Here is an 18,100-nt window from a genome sequence, read left to right on the forward strand (position 1 = left end):
TTTTTTTTTTAAATTACATTTTGTTAAAGTGAGCAGTTCCCAATGAGGAAAGTAATTATTGGTGAGAGGAATATCAAGGTAGGGTTAATGGCTCCTTGTGTAATCTGTTGGAAGTATTTGGTTTGCCAAGGCAACGGCACCTAGCTGGGAACAGATTGGTTGATCGTGGACAGACCTCTTCAGGTCCCCCGGCTTTCCAGCTTTTTGCATTTCAGTTGCACCTGCTTGAGTTTCTCTTGGCCTCACACAGAAGGAGCTGTGGCGGTGAAGGGAACAGAGCGGGAGCGGTCCTGGTCTCGCCTCCAGCTCCCGGGTGCAGTCCCCCCCCCCAACAAGCCAGTGAGCGGGAAATGGGATCAGCCTCCTCCTCTGGCTATGTACCAAAGGTCATCATCTACTTGCAGAAAGACAGCGTTCCTCACAAGGTAACGAATCTTTTCTCCCCGCCCCCTATACTTTTCTATCCTTTTCCTGCCGACTTCTGAAGCTGGCCAGGGGCAAATCATAGTGAAGCATAATTCATATCTATGAGATTTATAACGGAGGCGCGATTTTATCTACGGGGCACCTATTTGCGAGTTGGTTGAGTGATTGAGGAGTTTGGGTCATGATTCACATGTGAAGTCTGTATTGAGGTGATATTCATCTTTGATGTGAGGTTCATGCTGAGGTGTACTTGGGGCATTAGTTGTGTTGAGGTGCCATTTTCATTGAGATGCGAGCTATAAGATTGTTTGATCTTTTAACTGTCATTGTTAATTTGTTAATAACATTATCCGATGCATTGTAACTTTGTGTGACTAAAGTTTGCCTTCTTATGCACATTGTTTGAGTATCAGTTTTAAGTGAATGAATGGGCAGCAAAAAAAACTGCTCTCAAACACATCCTGGACCATGTGAAAACTCCAGGATACTGTGCGTGCACTGGACAACTGGATGTGGCGCCATAGTCTCAGCTGCTTCAGCTCTAATTCAAGGAGCGTCCGAGTCAATCCAGTTTCTTGGGTCACGTGTTCCAGGTCCCCTCGCATCCACAGAGTTACTGAGAAGAGTGAATGTGTCGTGCTTGATAGGAAGAAGATGATGATGGTGCTGGCAGCCTCTGAGAGTGTGACCCTCACAAATCTGGTTTCAATCCTATGCCTCCAGAGCAGTGAGTCTAGAACTGATCCATGCCACAGGAGACACAACAGAAGTGTGTAAGTGCAGTTGGCATGGGAGGTTTTGTGGCCAGGAGGTGCTTCTGCGACAGCTAGTCAACATCTCACTTTCCCGCTGTTAGGGCAAAGGATATCACCGGTTCTGTGAGCCAAGGGAAGATAGCTCAAAGTGGTGGTCCACATTAGAACCATGACATGAAGTGTTGAGGTCCTTCAGATAAAGTTTCAGTCTCTGTAGAAGACTCAAAAGAGTCAAAATTGGTTATCTCGAATAGTTCCCAGAGTTGAGTGCTAGTGAATAGAGAAACCGCAAAGCCGAGTAGGTTAATACAAAGCTGAAGAAATTGAGTTAGAAGGTGACTTTCAGATTTTAGAGCATTAGGACCTGTTTTAGGGCAGGAGCTGACCCATCCCTTTCACCACCAACCGACACAAAGTGGATGGTTTGCAGCTTTGCCCTAACACCAATTATCCTCAGGAGAGGTTCCTAACAACACTGGAGGTGTACCTGAACCAGATGAACTGCAGGGCATGGGTTAAGAAGGTGGCTCGCCACCACCTCCCCCAAGAATTGAGGATGGGAAACAAATGTTGGCTATGCCAGTGATGCCCACATCCCATGGAAAAGAAATATAGTGCTGTAAAGGGGAGGGCGTAGACTAATTTTGGCGTGGGGAGGAAAACTAGGATGAAGCATCAGAGAACAAGGTCCATGGAGGACAGAGAGATGAACAATATGAGAACAAAGTAATCAAGAAGAAGGGAGGATCAGGTCGAGAAGGAAATCAAATCAGATGTTAAGAGTAAAAGAATAGTCAAAGGAAGGGTGGGGACAGTTGGGGAGCAAGAAGGGATCATCTTGTGGAGACCGATCCAGGACTGAGGTACTGAATGAGTACACTGCACTCCACAAAAGAAGGGGACCTGCCAATCTCACCTTAAAGGTGGAGCAGGTACAGAAATTGGATGGGGTAATAATAGAGACCAGGTACTTAAAAAGTTGGCAGTACTCCAGGGAGAAAATTCACCCAGGGTTCATTTTGGTTGAGGGAAGTGTGAAAAGAGTGGATGCTCTGGCCCACAAATGTTTTTGCATAGGCAAGTGATGGCAGGGGACAGGGGGGTTGCAAATATTGTACCCCTATTTAAAAAAGGAAGTGGGATAAATATGGTAACTCTAGGCTAATCAGCCTAACATTGGTGGGGAAAGATCAAGAAGCCATGATCAAAGACAAAATTAATTGTCGCTTGTAAAAACACGGTTTAATTAATGTTACTGGACATGGATTTCTGAAAGGCAAGTTGATCCTGTCTGACAAACTTAATTCATATCTTAAGGAGTAAGGAGGATTGATGTGGGGTATGCAGTTGGTGTATACATGGATTTTCAAAAGGTGTTTGATTTTAAAAAAGGCCACAGAATGGACTTGTTACCAAATTGCAGTGACGTTGTGAATACCAAATTGGTTCAGAATTGTTTGGAGGGAATATGGTGTATTGTACCCCACAGGTTGTTCTTTTTCAAAGATATTAATGACCTGGTCTTGGCTATACAGGGCCTAATTTTGAAGACAGCTCAACACCTCATTTGAATGAGGAGGATAGTAATAGACTTCAAGAGGACACAGACTGATGAAATAGGCAGACGTATGGCTGATTAAATTTAACACAAAGTAGAAAGTGAGATATTTTGGAAGGACGAAAGGAGGCATAGGAGGAAAGTGATCTTGGGATTCAAACGCTGGCAGAATGAGGGGCTAAACTGTACAGGATCCTGTGCTTTCCAAATAGAGAAAGAGAGTGCACAAATTAAAGAGTGATGTCTTTGTAAATCATTAATCAGGGTCAGTGGGGGGGTGCTGTGTCCAATTCGGAGAACCACACTTTAGCAACCTTGTTAATGACTTGCAGAAGGTTCAGAGGAGATTTACTGGAAGGTTACGAGAGATGAGGAGCTTCAGTGCACTTGCCAAATCCTGTATTATAAACTGTTGTGATTGCTTGAAATTTTGCATTCTTATGATTGTCCTAATGAGTGCAAGATGAAAAATTGAGGCAAAGTGGGCGCAATTCTCCGACCCCCACGCCGGATGGGAGAATCGTGGGAGTGCCGGGCGATTCCCGCCACGCCGCCCTGGCACCCACACGTGATTCTCCCACCCCCCCCCCCCCAAAACGGCGTGCCGCGTTTCACGACAGGCCGCTCGGAGAATCGCCGCTCGCCGTTTGTAGCAGGCGTGCAGCGATTCTCCGGCCCAGATGGGCCGAGCGGCCTGCCCAATCCGACGGGTTCACGCTGGCGCCAACCACACGTGGTCGCTGCCGGCGTGAACAGCGCGCGAACGGTGCGTGTGCGGCCTGTGGGGAGGGAGGGAGGATCGAGCATCGGGGGCGCTCAGTAGGGGTCTAGCCCGTGATCGGTGCCCACCGATCGGCAGGCCGGCGTCTCTAAAGGATGCACTCTTTTCCTCCGCCGCCCCGCAAGATCAATCCTCCATGTCTTGCGGGGTGCCCGCGGGGGGGACGCCAACCGCACATGCGCGGGTTGGCGCCGGTCAACCTGCACATGCGCGGGTGATGTAATTTGAGCGGTGTCGGCCGTGTAATTTACGTGGCGGCGCATGAAAGCGGCACGCGTAATTGACGTGGCGCCGCTCCTAGCCCCCTGGGGTGGGAGAATAGGGGGCGAGGAGCGGCCTCCGACGCCGGAGTGAAACACTCCGGTTTTCACTCCGGCGTTGGCACTTAGTCTCCCGATGGGAGACATGTCTTTTTTTCAGCAAGATTCAAGGATTTCAGTTAGTTGGAGATCCTAGAGAAGCTGGGATCATTCTCGTTAGAGCAGAGACACTTGAGGGGAAAATTTAATAGAGGTTTTCAAATGATGAGAGGTTTTGATAGAGTAGATGGGGACAATTAATTTCTACTAACAGCTCAATTACTAGACAACAGAGATTTAACAGAACTGACAAAACAACCAGAGGAGGTGATGAGAAATTCTATTAGGCAGGTATGATTCCATGGACACAGGTTGTCCTCTAGTTCCTTAGTTAAAACGCAAGCCTGTAGGCAGTATTTTCAAGCTCTCTAACATTGAAGGGTAACACAACTGAGCTTGTTCCTCCTCTCTTCATCCAAAATCAATTCAGAAATACTACCCAATAGCAATTGCTAGACAATAAGGAGAGGCGTTCCTGTCTTCAACTGATTCCAGCATCGCTGCTGCTGCCTTTGTTGCAGTTGTTTAAATAAAGCACATTCAAACAATCATAGCGGGGCCCTTCCAAACTGCATGGTTCAGACCAGATGCCGTTGGCTTTACCCACAGAGTAACCAGATGATGGGTGGCAATTTCCAGCCCCGCCCACTGCTGGGATCGTCCAGTCCCGCTGATAGTTGATGAGCTTTTGGTTGGGCTGCTGAATCCCCCAGGGCGAGTCCTGTTCCGACCAAGGCTGGAAAATCCAGACCAATGCGACATCGCTGTGGTGTCAATTCAGTAAAGAGCAGCATAGTTAACCAGTCATGAATTAACGTCTTTTTGATATTCCAGATAGGCAGGGGAGAGAATTGATTCAATTAATTACATTTAGAGAGGTCAAAACCACTGGTCTGGATGGAGTGCTTCCACACATCATGAAAAGAAAAGCAGGGACTTCTGGTGGTGACATGTTGGTGGAGGTCGCACGTTGGTCTGCTCCTGCTAGAGCTATTGTTTTTGCACTCAGCTTTTGGGGAGAATTTTGTATGATTACTCGCTGGAAAGTCTAAGGCAACCAAAGGATGTTGGAAATTTATAAAAATAATTTTTTTGGGGGGAAAAGGGGGCAACGACAGTCCGCCAGTGAGTGTGGTGGAGAGTTCAGTGGGAGGAAAGATGGCGGCAGCAGGCTCGCCGGGTGTGGGGCTGCACCCATTGTGGTGGATAAGCTGGCCGAGGTGATGACAGGGGAGCTTGAGCGGCTGTCCTCGAAGCACTTTGACAAACATTGCAAGGAGATGACGACCTCGCTCAAGGAGTGGGCGGATGAGATTCTTGCCCTGATGAAGGAGGCTTTGGCAAAGGGGTGTTTAAAGGGTGGAGGAGGCATTGTCGCAGCACAGCGACCAGTTCACCTCGATGGGTTAGGAGCTGCGGCGGATGGTGGCGAGTAACCGGGCTGAGAAATATAGGGGGACCTGGAGAACAGGTTACAAAGGCAGAATCTAAGGATCGTGGGGCTGCCTAAGGTGCTGGAGGGCCGGAAACCGACTGAGTATTTTGTGGAGATGTTCGCCACGTTGATGGGGAACGAGGAGGACCTCTCCCTCTACAAGTTGAACAGGGCTCACTGGTCGCTCCGACCAAAACCAAAGGCCAATGAGCCACTGAGAGTTGTGAGAGTCTATTTTCACAGCTGTCAGGTGAAGGAAAAGGCACTGAAATGGGCGTAGGATAGGCGGGGAGGCATTGGTATTCGTATATACTAGGATATATGGTGGAATAGGTGAGAAGGCAGGCGGCCGTTGGTCGGGTGAAAGCGGCGTTGTACAAAAGCAGCGTCAGGTTTGGGGTGATCTATCCGGCGTAGCTGAAGGTCACACATAACTCTGGAGACTACTACTTTGAGACAGCGGAAGAGAAGGGGGCATTAATGAAAGCTGAAGGACTGGGACTGAAATGAGTTTTGATTTTGGTGTTGATCCTTTCTCATTTTCCTTTTTTTGCGCTTTTTTTCATGGATTTTTAAGTTGTGGTTGGGGTGGGGGGCGGGTAGTTTGGGGCTTTGCGGTGATTGGTTGGGATTTGTTTCTTTAGGGTTTGAGGGATTACTGTGCTGGGTGTTTGGAAGGTTTGGGTGTGGGGGGCTTTTGTGTTAGTTTTTTCTATGTGGGGGAAGGGGGCTCTGGCAGGGGTGACCTCGTCAGAAAACGTAAGTTGGCTCGTGAACGGGGCAAGGTGGGGGGAGAGGCTGCAGTCATTGGAACCTCTATGGACAGGTTTTGATGGCCCTGGGAGGTGTGAATGGTGGGGGGAATGGGGACAATACTGGGAGAGGTGGTTTCGAGAGGAAGTGGAGGGGGGTTTCAGGGAAGGGGGGTAGTGGTAGGTGGTTGATGGCGACTAGGGCTAGGCCTGTTGGGTGGGGCCAGGAGTAGCGGCTATGACTGATAGGAGGGGGGTCGGGAGGGAAGGAAGAGACCCCCGGTCCAGGTGGTGACATGGAACGTGCGAGGAACGGTGAAGCGAGCAAGAGTCTTCTCTCATTTGAAGAGATTGTAAGCCGATGTGCTGCTGCAATTCATTATTTCCAATTAAGGGGCAATTTAGCATGGTCAATCCACCTATTCTGCACATCTTTGGATTGTGGGGGCGAAACCCACGCAAACATGGGGAGAATGTGCAAACTTCACACGGACAGTGACCCAGAGCCGGGATCGAACATAGAACATAGAACAGTACAGCACAGAACAGGCCCTTCGGCCCTCGATGTTGTGCCGAGCGATGATCACCCTACTCAAACCCACGTATCCATCCTATACCCGTAACCCAACAACCCCCCCCCCCCTTAACCTTACTTTTTACGACACTACGGGCAATTTAGCATGGCCAATCCACCTAACCCGCACATCTTTGGACTGTGGGAGGAAACCGGAGCACCCGGAGGAAACCCACGCACACACGGGGAGGACGTGCAGACTCCGCACAGACAGTGACCCAGCCGGGAACCGAACCTGGAACCTCGGCGCTGTGAGGCAGCAATGCTGACCACAACGCCACCGTGCTGCCTGTCCATTAGCCTTCTTGATTATATCCTGAATCTGCACGCTAACATTTTGTGACACGTATATGAGAGCACCTAGAACCGTCATTACCTCGGAATTGTGTAGTCGTTCTACGTTTAACTTTGCTCAGCATAGGGCTGTGATTACTCTGTATGGTTCAATGCCACAGTGGGACAAGAATTTGCCAACAAAAAGATTGAAATACTTATCACGCATTGCACTTAGAATTGATTTCAGCAGGGATGGGGCTGGAGATGATTGAGGGGCAGTAAATGCTTTTCATGGCCCATTCCCTCTTTTTATTCCATGGCTTTAACTGAATGTGACACACTCCCTTGTTCGCAGGTGATGTTCAGCAGACACTGCAGACCCAGTGACATTAAAGAGTTGCTGTGCACAACTGTTGGGCTGAGCAGGTGAGAGAAATTCTATTTGAATCAGATGAGGACCATTGGGGCTGGAGTTGCAATGTTCTATTGGTGATGACCTCTCATTTCATAGAATTTACAGTGCAGAAGGAGGCCATTCAGCCCATCGAGTCTGCACCGGCTCTTGGAAAGAGCACCCTACCCACCTCCACCCTATCCCCATAACCCAATAACCCCACCCAACACTATGGGCAATTTTGGACACTAAGGGCAATTTATCATGGCCAATCCACCTAACCTGCACATCTTTGGACAGTGGGAGGAAACCGGAGCACCCGGAGGAAACCCACGCACACATGGGGAGGATGTGCAGACTCCACACAGACAGTGACCCAAGCCGGATTCGAACCTGGAACCCTGGAGCTGTGAAGCAATTGTGCTATCCACAATGCTACCGTGCTCTCAATCTTAAACAAGTTAAATCTTAACTCGTTTGAATGAAATCAAAAATTTGTGATTAAGGCATTTCCTGATTTATTTATTTATTTTATAAATTCAGAGTACCCAATTCATTTTTTCCAATTAAAGGGCAATTTAGTTTGGCCAATCCACCAACCCTGCACATCTTTTGGGTTGTGTGGGCAAAGCCCACGCAAACATGGGGAGAATGTGCAAACTGCACACAGACGGTGACCCAGAGCCAGGATCGAACCTGGGACCTCAGCGCCGTGAGAAAGCTGTGCTAATCACTGCGCCACTTCCTGATTTATTTTAAACTGGTTTACGCAGTCACTTAAATGGAAAACGAGAGTGATCTGATCGTGTTATCTGTCTTGTTATCTATCGTGTTATCTGTCTTGTAAAAACGGTTTAAACATGTGCTAATTCACTCACTGCAACTACCCTAATTCTTGAGCTAACTGGGATAATTGAGAAAAATAAATACATGTCATTTTTATGGTGTTTTTCACGCCCTCTGTATGTTGCAAGGTGTTTCACAGCCAATGAAGTATGTTTGATGTGCAGTCGCCAAGAAATGTGGAGGATTAACCACCCGCTGCCTGTATTGGAGAATCTTGTAGATAAAGTCCATGATGTTTTGCCCACAATGGATAATCAAGAGCAGGGTGCTGGTGATTTCTCAATTTACAGAGGCAGGCGAGGATTCCTGTTTGCTGTGTGAACTTAGAAAATCAGACCGTCAAGTTGAGTAAATGAGTATGTGATCTGTTACGACCCTGTTTCTTTCTCTATTTTGTCTTGTTATTTAGGAACAGCTTGATTATGCTCATGGATCAAAACAATGCTATTATATCCATAGACCCAACTATGCCAACTAATGCACCAAGGTAAGATTGTCAGGGCTTTTACATAAGGGGAAATATACCGTAAATGGCAAAATTCTTAGGAATATAGAAAGTCAGAGTGATCTGGGCGTACACGTCCACAGATCTTTGAAAGTGGCGACACAAGTGGACAAGGTAGTCAAGAAAGCATACGGGATGCTTGCCTTCATTGGATGGGACATCTCCACTTCATTGGATGGGACATTGAGTATAAAAACTGGCAAGTCATGCTACAGTTGTAAAGAACCTTGGTAAGTCTGCACTTTGAATATTTCGCACAATACTGGTCGCCACACTACCAGAAGGATGTGGAGGCTTTGGAGAGAGTGCAGAGGAAGTTTACCAGATTTTTCCTGGTCTGGAGGGTGGGTTAGCTATACGGAGAGGCTGAATAGAGTCGGACTGTTTTCATTAGAACGACGGAGATTGATGGGTGACCTGATAGAGACCTACAAGATTATGAGGGACATGGATAGAGTGGATGGGCAGGCACTCTTTCCCAGGGTAGAGGGATCAGTCACCAGGGGGCATAGGTGTAAGGTCCGTGGGGCAAAGTTTAGAGGAAATGTGCGAGGCAAGTTTTTTTACAGAGGGTAGTGAGTGCCTGGAACGTGTTGCCAGGGGAGGTTGTGGAAGCAAATACATTACCGGCGTTCAAAAGGCATCTTGACAAATACATGGATAGGATGTGTATAGAGAGATATGGCAAAAGGAAGTGCTGAGAGTTTTGGCCAAGGGTGGTATCATGGCCGGTACAGGGTTGGAGAGCTGAAGGGCCTGTTTCTGAGCTGTATTGTTCTTTGTATATCCTGAAGTGATGGTAGTGTGACATAAAACATTACACAGTCAAACCAATGGAGGACAATTAAAATTGTGATGAATCTGTGTTGGAACTAAGGTACATGGTCCACAGGTTCTCCAGCCCATGATCTCAGTTTACAGCTGAAGTCACTCAGACACTGCTGTAATGTAGAACAGGCTCCACGTTTCGCCAACAAGATGAAGCATGATCTTCATTGATGGAGAAAGTATGGTGATTGTCCCTTTAGAAGACAATCATACCAAGTAAGGATCACATGGTCTAAACAACCAATCAAGACCTAATGCGGGGAATCTCTCCGGGGAGGCGTTTCCTTGGTCGCAGAGCTCACTATGAACTAGCTGCAAACATGTAGCTCATGATGCAGTCGTGTAAAAACTTGAAAAGGGAGCTCACTACACCTGTATCGACAGCACATAAAAACTCCCACAAGGTCAAACTTTAATAACTGGTACTATAACAAAGTTGCATTTGACGATGACAAAACCGAAATATCTACATAATCAGTTTATCCTGTAAAGCAAAATAGGTTAAATGCTGAGAAACTAGCATTTTATTTGACTAATTCTGTAAGCTAACCAATGGAGAACATACTAAAAGCTTTAAAAAACAACTGCATGAGAAGTAAAAAAAAACATATGCTCTGAAGTAAAGTATCCACTATTAATTTCCTCGAGTGTTCTCCCGATTGACCACTGCAGCAATAAAAAAACTGTTGACATGTCTAGCCAGGAATTCCACTGGTGGGGAGAACCAAGAGGAAATTTCTGGTGATAAAATTTAATCCACCAAAAAGCAGCCATTTCTGTACTTTGCACCTCATTCACTTCCTCTGCTCAAGGTAAGAAAAAAAGATACGTTAAATGTGCAGACCAATATTTTTGTTTCTTTTCAATAAAATGAAGAAATACAGAGTTCTGCAAAGTAAGTGACCTCATTCACTTCTTCACCTGGGCAGACAACAAAACAGCCTTTATCAAGAGGCAGAGTTAAGAATTTTGTTAGGCAAGGCAGTCCAGGGTCATGGGGGGGGGGGGGGGGGGGGGGGGGGGGGGGGGTGCAGACACAACCACAACCAGATTAGCCATGATCCTATTGTTGAATGGTGGAGCAGGCCCAATGGGCCAAATGGTCTATTACTGCTCTGTAAAGTAGTTTCTGTATTGTTTGTGATTAAATTGTATCTGTGGAATGTAATTGGATTGTTTGAGTAAGAAAGGTGTCCAGATAAATCGATACTCTGAACAAATCAGACATTTTGCTGTCCAGTTCGTCTGGGGATTTTCTTGTCCCTTGTCCGAATTTTGAAGTCAGGTTCACAAAGTCAGGGAAGCGAGCACTGCAAGTTATTGGAAATTATTGCCTTTTCTGACTATTACTAAGGCTGGTTGAGAGCCACGTGGTGCTTGTCGCAGTAAGCTATTGAACCACGTGCACTGTGTTGAAGCAAGGTGATAATCCACAGAGATTTGGCATGTTTGAGTATGTCAATTTTGCATATGTAGTCCTGGAGGCAATGAGAGTGTTGGTCTCTGAGCAGCTGTGAACGATAATGAATCACTTTCCCTCAGCATCAGCAACTACCTTGATCATGAAATAATGCGAACCATCAGAAAAATAAAAGCATTTTGCATTTCCATTAAAATGCCATTGATAACAACTGCCCATTCTGTCGTTCTGTATTTAGACCATCCCACCAGAAGTTCTGCAATGCCACTTCTGGCAGGAATATGTAAATATACAGGAAGACAAGTTTACAATGTATTCTTTCATGAGATGTCGCTGTTGCCCATCTTTCATCGCCCTTGAAATGAGTGGCTTGCCAAGCCATTTCAGTGGACAGTTGAGGGTCAACCACATTACTGTGGGTTTGGAATCACACATTTAGGCCAGACCAGGTTGGATGGTAGATTTCCTTCTCCAAAAGGCCTGAAACAACCAGATTTTGTTTTTCAATAATAAACGATAGTTTCATAGTCACCATTACTGAGACACAAATTATTTTGTTGATTTGGATTTAAATTTCAACAGCTGCTGTGGTAGAGCTTGAACCCATGACCCAGACCATTAGTTTGGGCCTATCCTGTGTCATTAACAGGAGAGGCCCATCATCTTAACCCAGACAAAGGCAATCTAAAACATAAATATGTGCAAAACAATTTAGAATGGTAATTGAAGGGACTGAATTTTTCCCCCTCTTCTAACCATGGAGACAACACTTGGGGCCAAATTTAATGGTCTTGCTCACTGCCTGGAGAGCTGGTGAGAGCCCCATGTTGCCTCCTTACAGGAAGCCCTGCAAAATTAAGTGTCAATCAGGCATCTAACTGGGCAGCAGCGGACCTTCCCTGGAATCAAGGACTGCGGAGTGTAAATCCTGCCCCCTGAAAGCTGACGACCATTCAGAGGTTGGCAAGTATGCATTGTCCACCAAGGAAAGGGATGGTTTCTGCTGTCAGTGCACCCATCCAAGGCCCAGGATCACCAAAGGATTCATGTGGGCGATGGCAGAACGGGGGTTTGCGTGCTGTTGGTCATGGTGGATGGGGATCAGCAACACGAGCAGGGGTTGGCCCTCAGCGGACCAATCCATCGCAAATGTCAGGTTTCTCGATCGGGCACTGAGTGCCTTTGAACGAGGGTGCACCCCACCCCCATCCAACGACCAGAACCCCAGGAGCCCATAAGCAAACACAATGAGATTTGCTTTTCATGCTTTCCACTTGTCTGCTGGGTGTATACCAGCAGTGGCAGGATGAGGTCTTTACGTAAGTATTTGTTGCCCACGTAAGGGCCTCCATAGGCAGCAAGGCTTAGGGGAGGGGGAAGGCCATTCATGAGCTTTCTTGACACCCTTAATCAGGATGGAGTTTGGTAGACAACATGCTCCCCAATTTCCCTCCACCACCAAATACACGTCTGGACAGAATTTAATGCCAAGCTTGGAATGGGCTGGAGGTGCAGGGAAATGAGGCTGGAGAGATGCCACCTTCTGACACCTTCCGATTTAAGTCAGGAAGGGGAGGTTGAGATCGGCCTTCCTGTCCCTAGGTTAATTAAAGCCCTTAAATAACCAATTTAGGGACTGTGCTGTCACCACTGGTAAACTGGAAGGGGCCCACGCCATGTGGGTAGGCTGCCAGGTATAAACTGGTAGCCCCCTTGTGGGCTTGGGCGCCCTGTACCTGACAGAAGGTGCTCCAAGCAGCAAAGGCCACCCCTACTGCAAGAGTCCCACACAGCCCTCCATAAGAATACTCCACACCCTGCCATCATCAGAGTCTGCCTGACCAGCCCGGCCCACTCTCCTTCTGGGATTGCTGCTCTAGGTCTCCTGATTGTCTGCCATCTCTTGGAGGCAGGCTTTTCACCTTGCAAAGGCCCAAGGGGAGGATGGCAGCCCAGTGGTAACATCACTGGACGAGTAATCCAGAAGTCCAGGCTGATGCTCTGCCGAAAGTGAGTTTAAAATCCCACAAAGACAGCTGATGGAATTTGAATTAAACTATTAATTTTGGAATTGAAAGCTCTCCTCCATAACGATGACCAAGAAACCATGAAACAAAGATGGCATTGATTTGGGGGAAGGAAATCTGCCATCCTTACCTGGGCTGGCTTAGATGAGTCAAGACCCAGGCAATGTGTTGCCCTGGTAAGCAACTCCATTCAAGAGAACAAATGTTGACCTTGTCAGCAATGCCCAGTCCAATGGAAGAATAAAGGACAAAATAATTCCAATAGTGGGCAGCAGATTGCCTGAATGGCCGTGACTTTCTGGTCACCTCCACAACCTTTAAATTCAACCCTCTTTTGTGTGTTATACCTCAGGAAGTTGAGTCATTTTGCATGTGACCATATCAAGGTGGTGATCTAGATTGGAAGCTCAGTCAAGGTTTTTCATTCTCAGCCGGCCTTTATTTACATAAAACATGTGTTTATTTTATGTAATTTAGTCAGCTAAGTAACAGAACAGTTCTCTCTCAAACAATTTTGTTTAATTTATTTCCTTTTCTTTCCAGCTCTCCTTACAGAGTGGTTCCCCTCAGTGGTAGACAGCTAACAGGTATTGACTCCTTACACATCAATGGTGTATCTATTGAAATGGATACTCACTGGGAATTGGTGCCAAATCTTGCACATGTTTTATATGGGTTGGATTTTACAGGGCCCTGTAGACTGTACAAACCTGCCCCCCACCCTCCCCCTCCCAAATTGTGGAGTGAGCCTGCCCATGATCCCAATGGCTTCCCCACAGTAAATTAATGCTGGGAGCCGTGTTAACTGGATACCAGACTTGTGCCCTTATCTTGAGGGTGGCACGGTAGCACTGTTGCTTCACAGCTCCAGGGTCCCAGGTTCGATTCCCAGCTAGGGTCACTGTCTGTGTGGAGTCTGCACGTCTCCCTGTGTCTGCGTGGGTTTCTTCCGGGTGCCTTCTGGGAAGGCCACCCATTGGAATCTATATTTCAATCCCACCAACAGGGCAGTGTAAAATCCAGCTCTAAATTTCTCATTGGACTGTTTCCTGGGATGAGAGGATTATCTTGAGGAGGAATTGAACAGAATAGGCCGATATTCTCTGAAATTGAGAAGAATTAGAAATTCATAAAATTTTAAGAGGACTTGATAGCTGAGAGGCTGCCTGGAGAACCTAGAACTAGGATCATGGTGTCAGGATAAGGGGTCATCATTTAAGCTTGACATGAGAAGAAGTTTCTTCATTGAGAGGGCTACCCTCCTAGAGAGTTGTGGATGTTCAGGCATTGAATAGAGTTAGATCAATAAATATTTGGACATTAAAGAAATTAAGTGATATGGGAATAGGTGAGAGTTGAAGTGGAAGATCAGCCATGATTGTATTGACTGATAGGACAGGCTTGAGGGGGTGTTTGGACTACTCCCACTGGACAATAAACACAAACATTCTGCCAGTAAATTCTCAAGAGATCTTTGCGATCAGAATATTGGCCTCCAGCAGACCTACAAAGTGCTAAGGATGACAGTTCCAGGCTTGAAGTCCCCTCGGTGCCATTTTTGGCATTCGCTGAGCCATTAGAACATGAGATGGACTAGCTAAGGTAATGATGTCGTAGTATTCAGTACTTAAGGGCGGGATTCTCTAGCCACGCACCCACACAGCGACCAGAAATTCCCGCCCGAGGTCAATGGACCTTCACATGGTCCGCGTCCCACCGGTGGTGATCTTACAGCGGGTGCAGTCGAAGAACCGAGCCCTTAGGGTCCAGGCAACAAATTTAAGAATGGATGCAAGACACATAGACAGAGACAGCAAGGCCTGGGGATGTACGTATCCCAAGTTTAGACCCCTGGATTGGAAGGCGGCAAATCCATAAAAACAATTTTGCGAGACAGGATAGCAGGTACCTCTCAAAGACTAAGATTACTATATTCCTACAGAATAGAGACTTGCTTCATGGTTATAGGATTGAAACCAAAGAAAACTAGGACCCTTTCAAAACATTTTTCCAATTAAGGGGCAATTTAACATGGCCAGTCAACCTGCCCTACACATCTTAGGGGTTGTGGGGGTGAGATCCACGCCGACACGTGGAAAATGGGCAAACTCTGGGGGCAGCACGGTGGCACAGTGGGTTAGCCCTGCAGCCTCACGGCGCCAAGGTCCCAGGTTCGTTCCTGGCTCTGGGTCACTGTCAGTGTGGAGCCTGCACATTCTCCCCGTGTCTGCGTGGGTTCCGCCCCCACAACCCAAAGATGTGCAGGCTAGGTGGATTGGCCACGCTAAATTGCCCCTTAATTGGAAAAAATGAATTGGGTACTCTAAATTTACAAAAAAAGGGAAAGTGTGCAAACTCCCAAGTAGTCAGTGACCCGAGGCTGGGATCGAACCTGGGTCCTCAGTGGCATGAGGCAGCAGTGTTAATAATTATGTTACTATGCCGCCCTGCAAATTAGAATCCTTTGTGCATAATACGTTTTTTTATTAAGTATTTTTATTCCAATTTTCAACATTTAGGGGCTTTTCACAGTAACTTCATTTGAAGCCTACTTGTGACAATAAGCGATTTTCATTTTTTCATTTTCATTTAGATTTCACAATAACAAAAAACATACCTATCATATTAAGCCTCCCACTCAAATAGACCCCCCTCCCCCCATTCTCTCTCACCCCCCCCCCCCCCAATGGTTGATGGGAACCAGCTCTCCAAAATGCAAAATGAACAAGCCCCAACTCTTGTGGAACCCCATTATTTGCCCCCTTAGAACAAATTTCATCTGTCTCCCAGCCGCGCTGAGGCACAGGGTGGAGAAACTGACCTGCACCCCAACAGAACCCGCCTGCGACCAATCAGCGAGGCAAAGGCTCAAGCATCTGTCCCCCACACCCCTCTGCAACTCCAGCAGGTCCGACACCCTGAATATGGGCCCCAGGGGACCAGGCTCCATGTCTACATGTAAGACCACTGACATGGTGCTAAGAAATGACCTCCAAAACGTTTCCAGCTTCGGACAATACCACAACAAATCTACATGATTAGTAGGACCCCTCCCACACCGTTCACAAATGTCCTATACTCCCTCAAACAACCGGCTCATCCTTGTCCGATGCGCCCCGTGCACCACCTTCAGGACACGAGGTTGAGGCATTCACCCTCCCCAGCACCTTACATCATAATCCCATCTCTAATGCCGTCCCCCAACTCCTCTTCCCACTTGGCCTTAATCCCCTCCAAATATACCTTATCCTCCTCCAGAATCCTCCCAGAAATCGCTGAGATGCCCCCCCCCCCTCCCCGCCCCCCTTCCAGCCCCCTCACTGACAGCACCTTCACCAACAATGAGGAGGCCGGTGCGATCGGAAAGGTAGGAAAGACCTTCTCCGCAAAGTACCGCACCTGCATGTACTGAAAGCTTTCCTCTCGCGCCAGTCCAAATTTCTCATTCGGCTCATCCAAACTCGCAACCACCCTCCCAGAAACAGATTCTTCATCTCCCTGACTCCTCTCTACTCCCATCCCAAGAACCTCTCACCAATTCTCCCCAGCTCGAATCCGTGATCCCCCTTGATCGGCATCACCCTCGACCCCGCTCCCAACCTGTAGTGCCGGAATTGCCTCCAATCCTCAGCGAGGCCAGCACCACAGGACTTCCCAAAGCCCTCCCTGGAGCCAACGGGTGCGGTGCCATCGCCAGCGCACAAAACCCCAGCCACCTACACGAGCCAGCCTCTATCCTTACCCACAAAGCCACCGCCTCCCTATTCCAACCGCATATCTTCTCCGCATTCACTGCCCAGGAATAGTACATAAGATTAGGCAGCCTGCCTCCCCCCCAACCCCCACTATCCTCTTCCACAACTCTGAACTAATACCCTGACTTCATATCAATCAGTCGCACACATGCCATCGGATTATGCAGCAATTTCACTCATGCCACAAATTTAGGCCCAATCCCAAACTTCACCAACACTGCAATCAGATAGCTCCACTCCACCTGATCAAACGCCTTCTCCGCTTCTGGTGTCACCACCACCTCCAAGTCCCTTCCATCAGCCGGAGAAAGCACCACATTCAGCAGCCGCCGCACATTCGACGGCAGCTGTCTGTCCTTAATGAACCCTGTCTGATCCTCCCTAATCACCCTCGGTAGGCACAGCTCCAACCTTAGCGTCAGCACCTTTGCCATAATCTTCGCATCTACATTCATTCGAGATATGGGTCTGTACGACCCACACTCCACCGGGTCCTTACCCTATTTTAACAGCAACAAGATGGAGGCCTGGCCCATCATTTTGTCAAAACCCCCCTAACCATTGGGTCCTCAAACATGGTGCCCTAAATTTCTTATAGAGTTCCACTGGGGTGGGGCGGCACGGTGGCTCAGTGGTTAGCATTGCTGCCTCACGACGCTGAGGACCTGGGTTCGATCCCAGCCTCTGGTCACTATCTGTCTGGAGTTTGCACATTCTCCCCATGTCTGCGTGGGTTTCACCCCCACAACCCAAAGTTGTGCAGGTTAGGTGGATTGGCCATGATAAATGGCCTCTTAATTGCGGAAAAAAAATTGAGTATTCTAAATTATAAAAAAGAGTTCCACTGGGAAACCATCCGGCCCTGCTATCTTCCCTGTCTGCATCCTCCCAATCACCACCTTCACTTCTTCTCCCCCGCAGCAACCCCCCAGCCCCGCTCTCTCCACTTCACCCATCTCCGGGCACTCTAACTCCCAAAAACTCCTTCACCTCCAGTTCGTCCTCTGGCAGTTACGAGTTATATAGGTCTCTGTAAAACTTCTCAAACACCTTATTAATACGCTCCATGCCACCACCAGCTTGCCTGTCCTATACCTCACCTGAACTGTCTCCCTCACCGCAACTTGCTTACAGAGCAGTCCTGCCAACATACAGCTGACCCTCTCCCCACACTCATAGATGGCCACCCTTGCCTTTCTCAATTGACACATCGCTTTCCCCGTGAGCAACATATCTCGCCTGTATCACCTTCCTCTTCATCAAAAGTCCCAGGTCCGGGTCCTCCGCATACCTCCTGTCTACTTCCAAAATCTCTCCTATCAATCATTGGCATTCCTCTCTCACCTCCATATCCACCTTAGCCTTAAATTCCACCCTCACCACTCCCTTCAGAGCCTCCCAAACCACTG

At 47.8% G+C, this 18,100-nt stretch overlaps 1 protein-coding gene across 2 annotated transcripts in view; it reads left to right on the plus strand.

The window, feature by feature from the left end:
• Positions 1-251: 251 nt before the first annotated feature.
• The window catches only part of LOC119954520 (high affinity cGMP-specific 3',5'-cyclic phosphodiesterase 9A), a 78,624-nt gene continuing 60,775 nt past the window's right edge, over positions 252-18,100 (plus strand). For both annotated transcript variants that reach the window (XM_038779812.1, XM_038779813.1), the window contains exons 1-4: positions 252-425; positions 7,272-7,342; positions 8,566-8,643; positions 13,480-13,523. In XM_038779812.1, the coding sequence (XP_038635740.1) occupies positions 351-425; positions 7,272-7,342; positions 8,566-8,643; positions 13,480-13,523 (268 nt within the window). In that variant the 5' untranslated portion in view covers positions 252-350. The remainder of the gene's footprint in view (positions 426-7,271; positions 7,343-8,565; positions 8,644-13,479; positions 13,524-18,100) is intronic.

Source organism: Scyliorhinus canicula, chromosome 19 (genome assembly GCF_902713615.1).
Source record: "Scyliorhinus canicula chromosome 19, sScyCan1.1, whole genome shotgun sequence".
NCBI classification, from domain to species: Eukaryota; Metazoa; Chordata; class Chondrichthyes; order Carcharhiniformes; family Scyliorhinidae; genus Scyliorhinus; species Scyliorhinus canicula.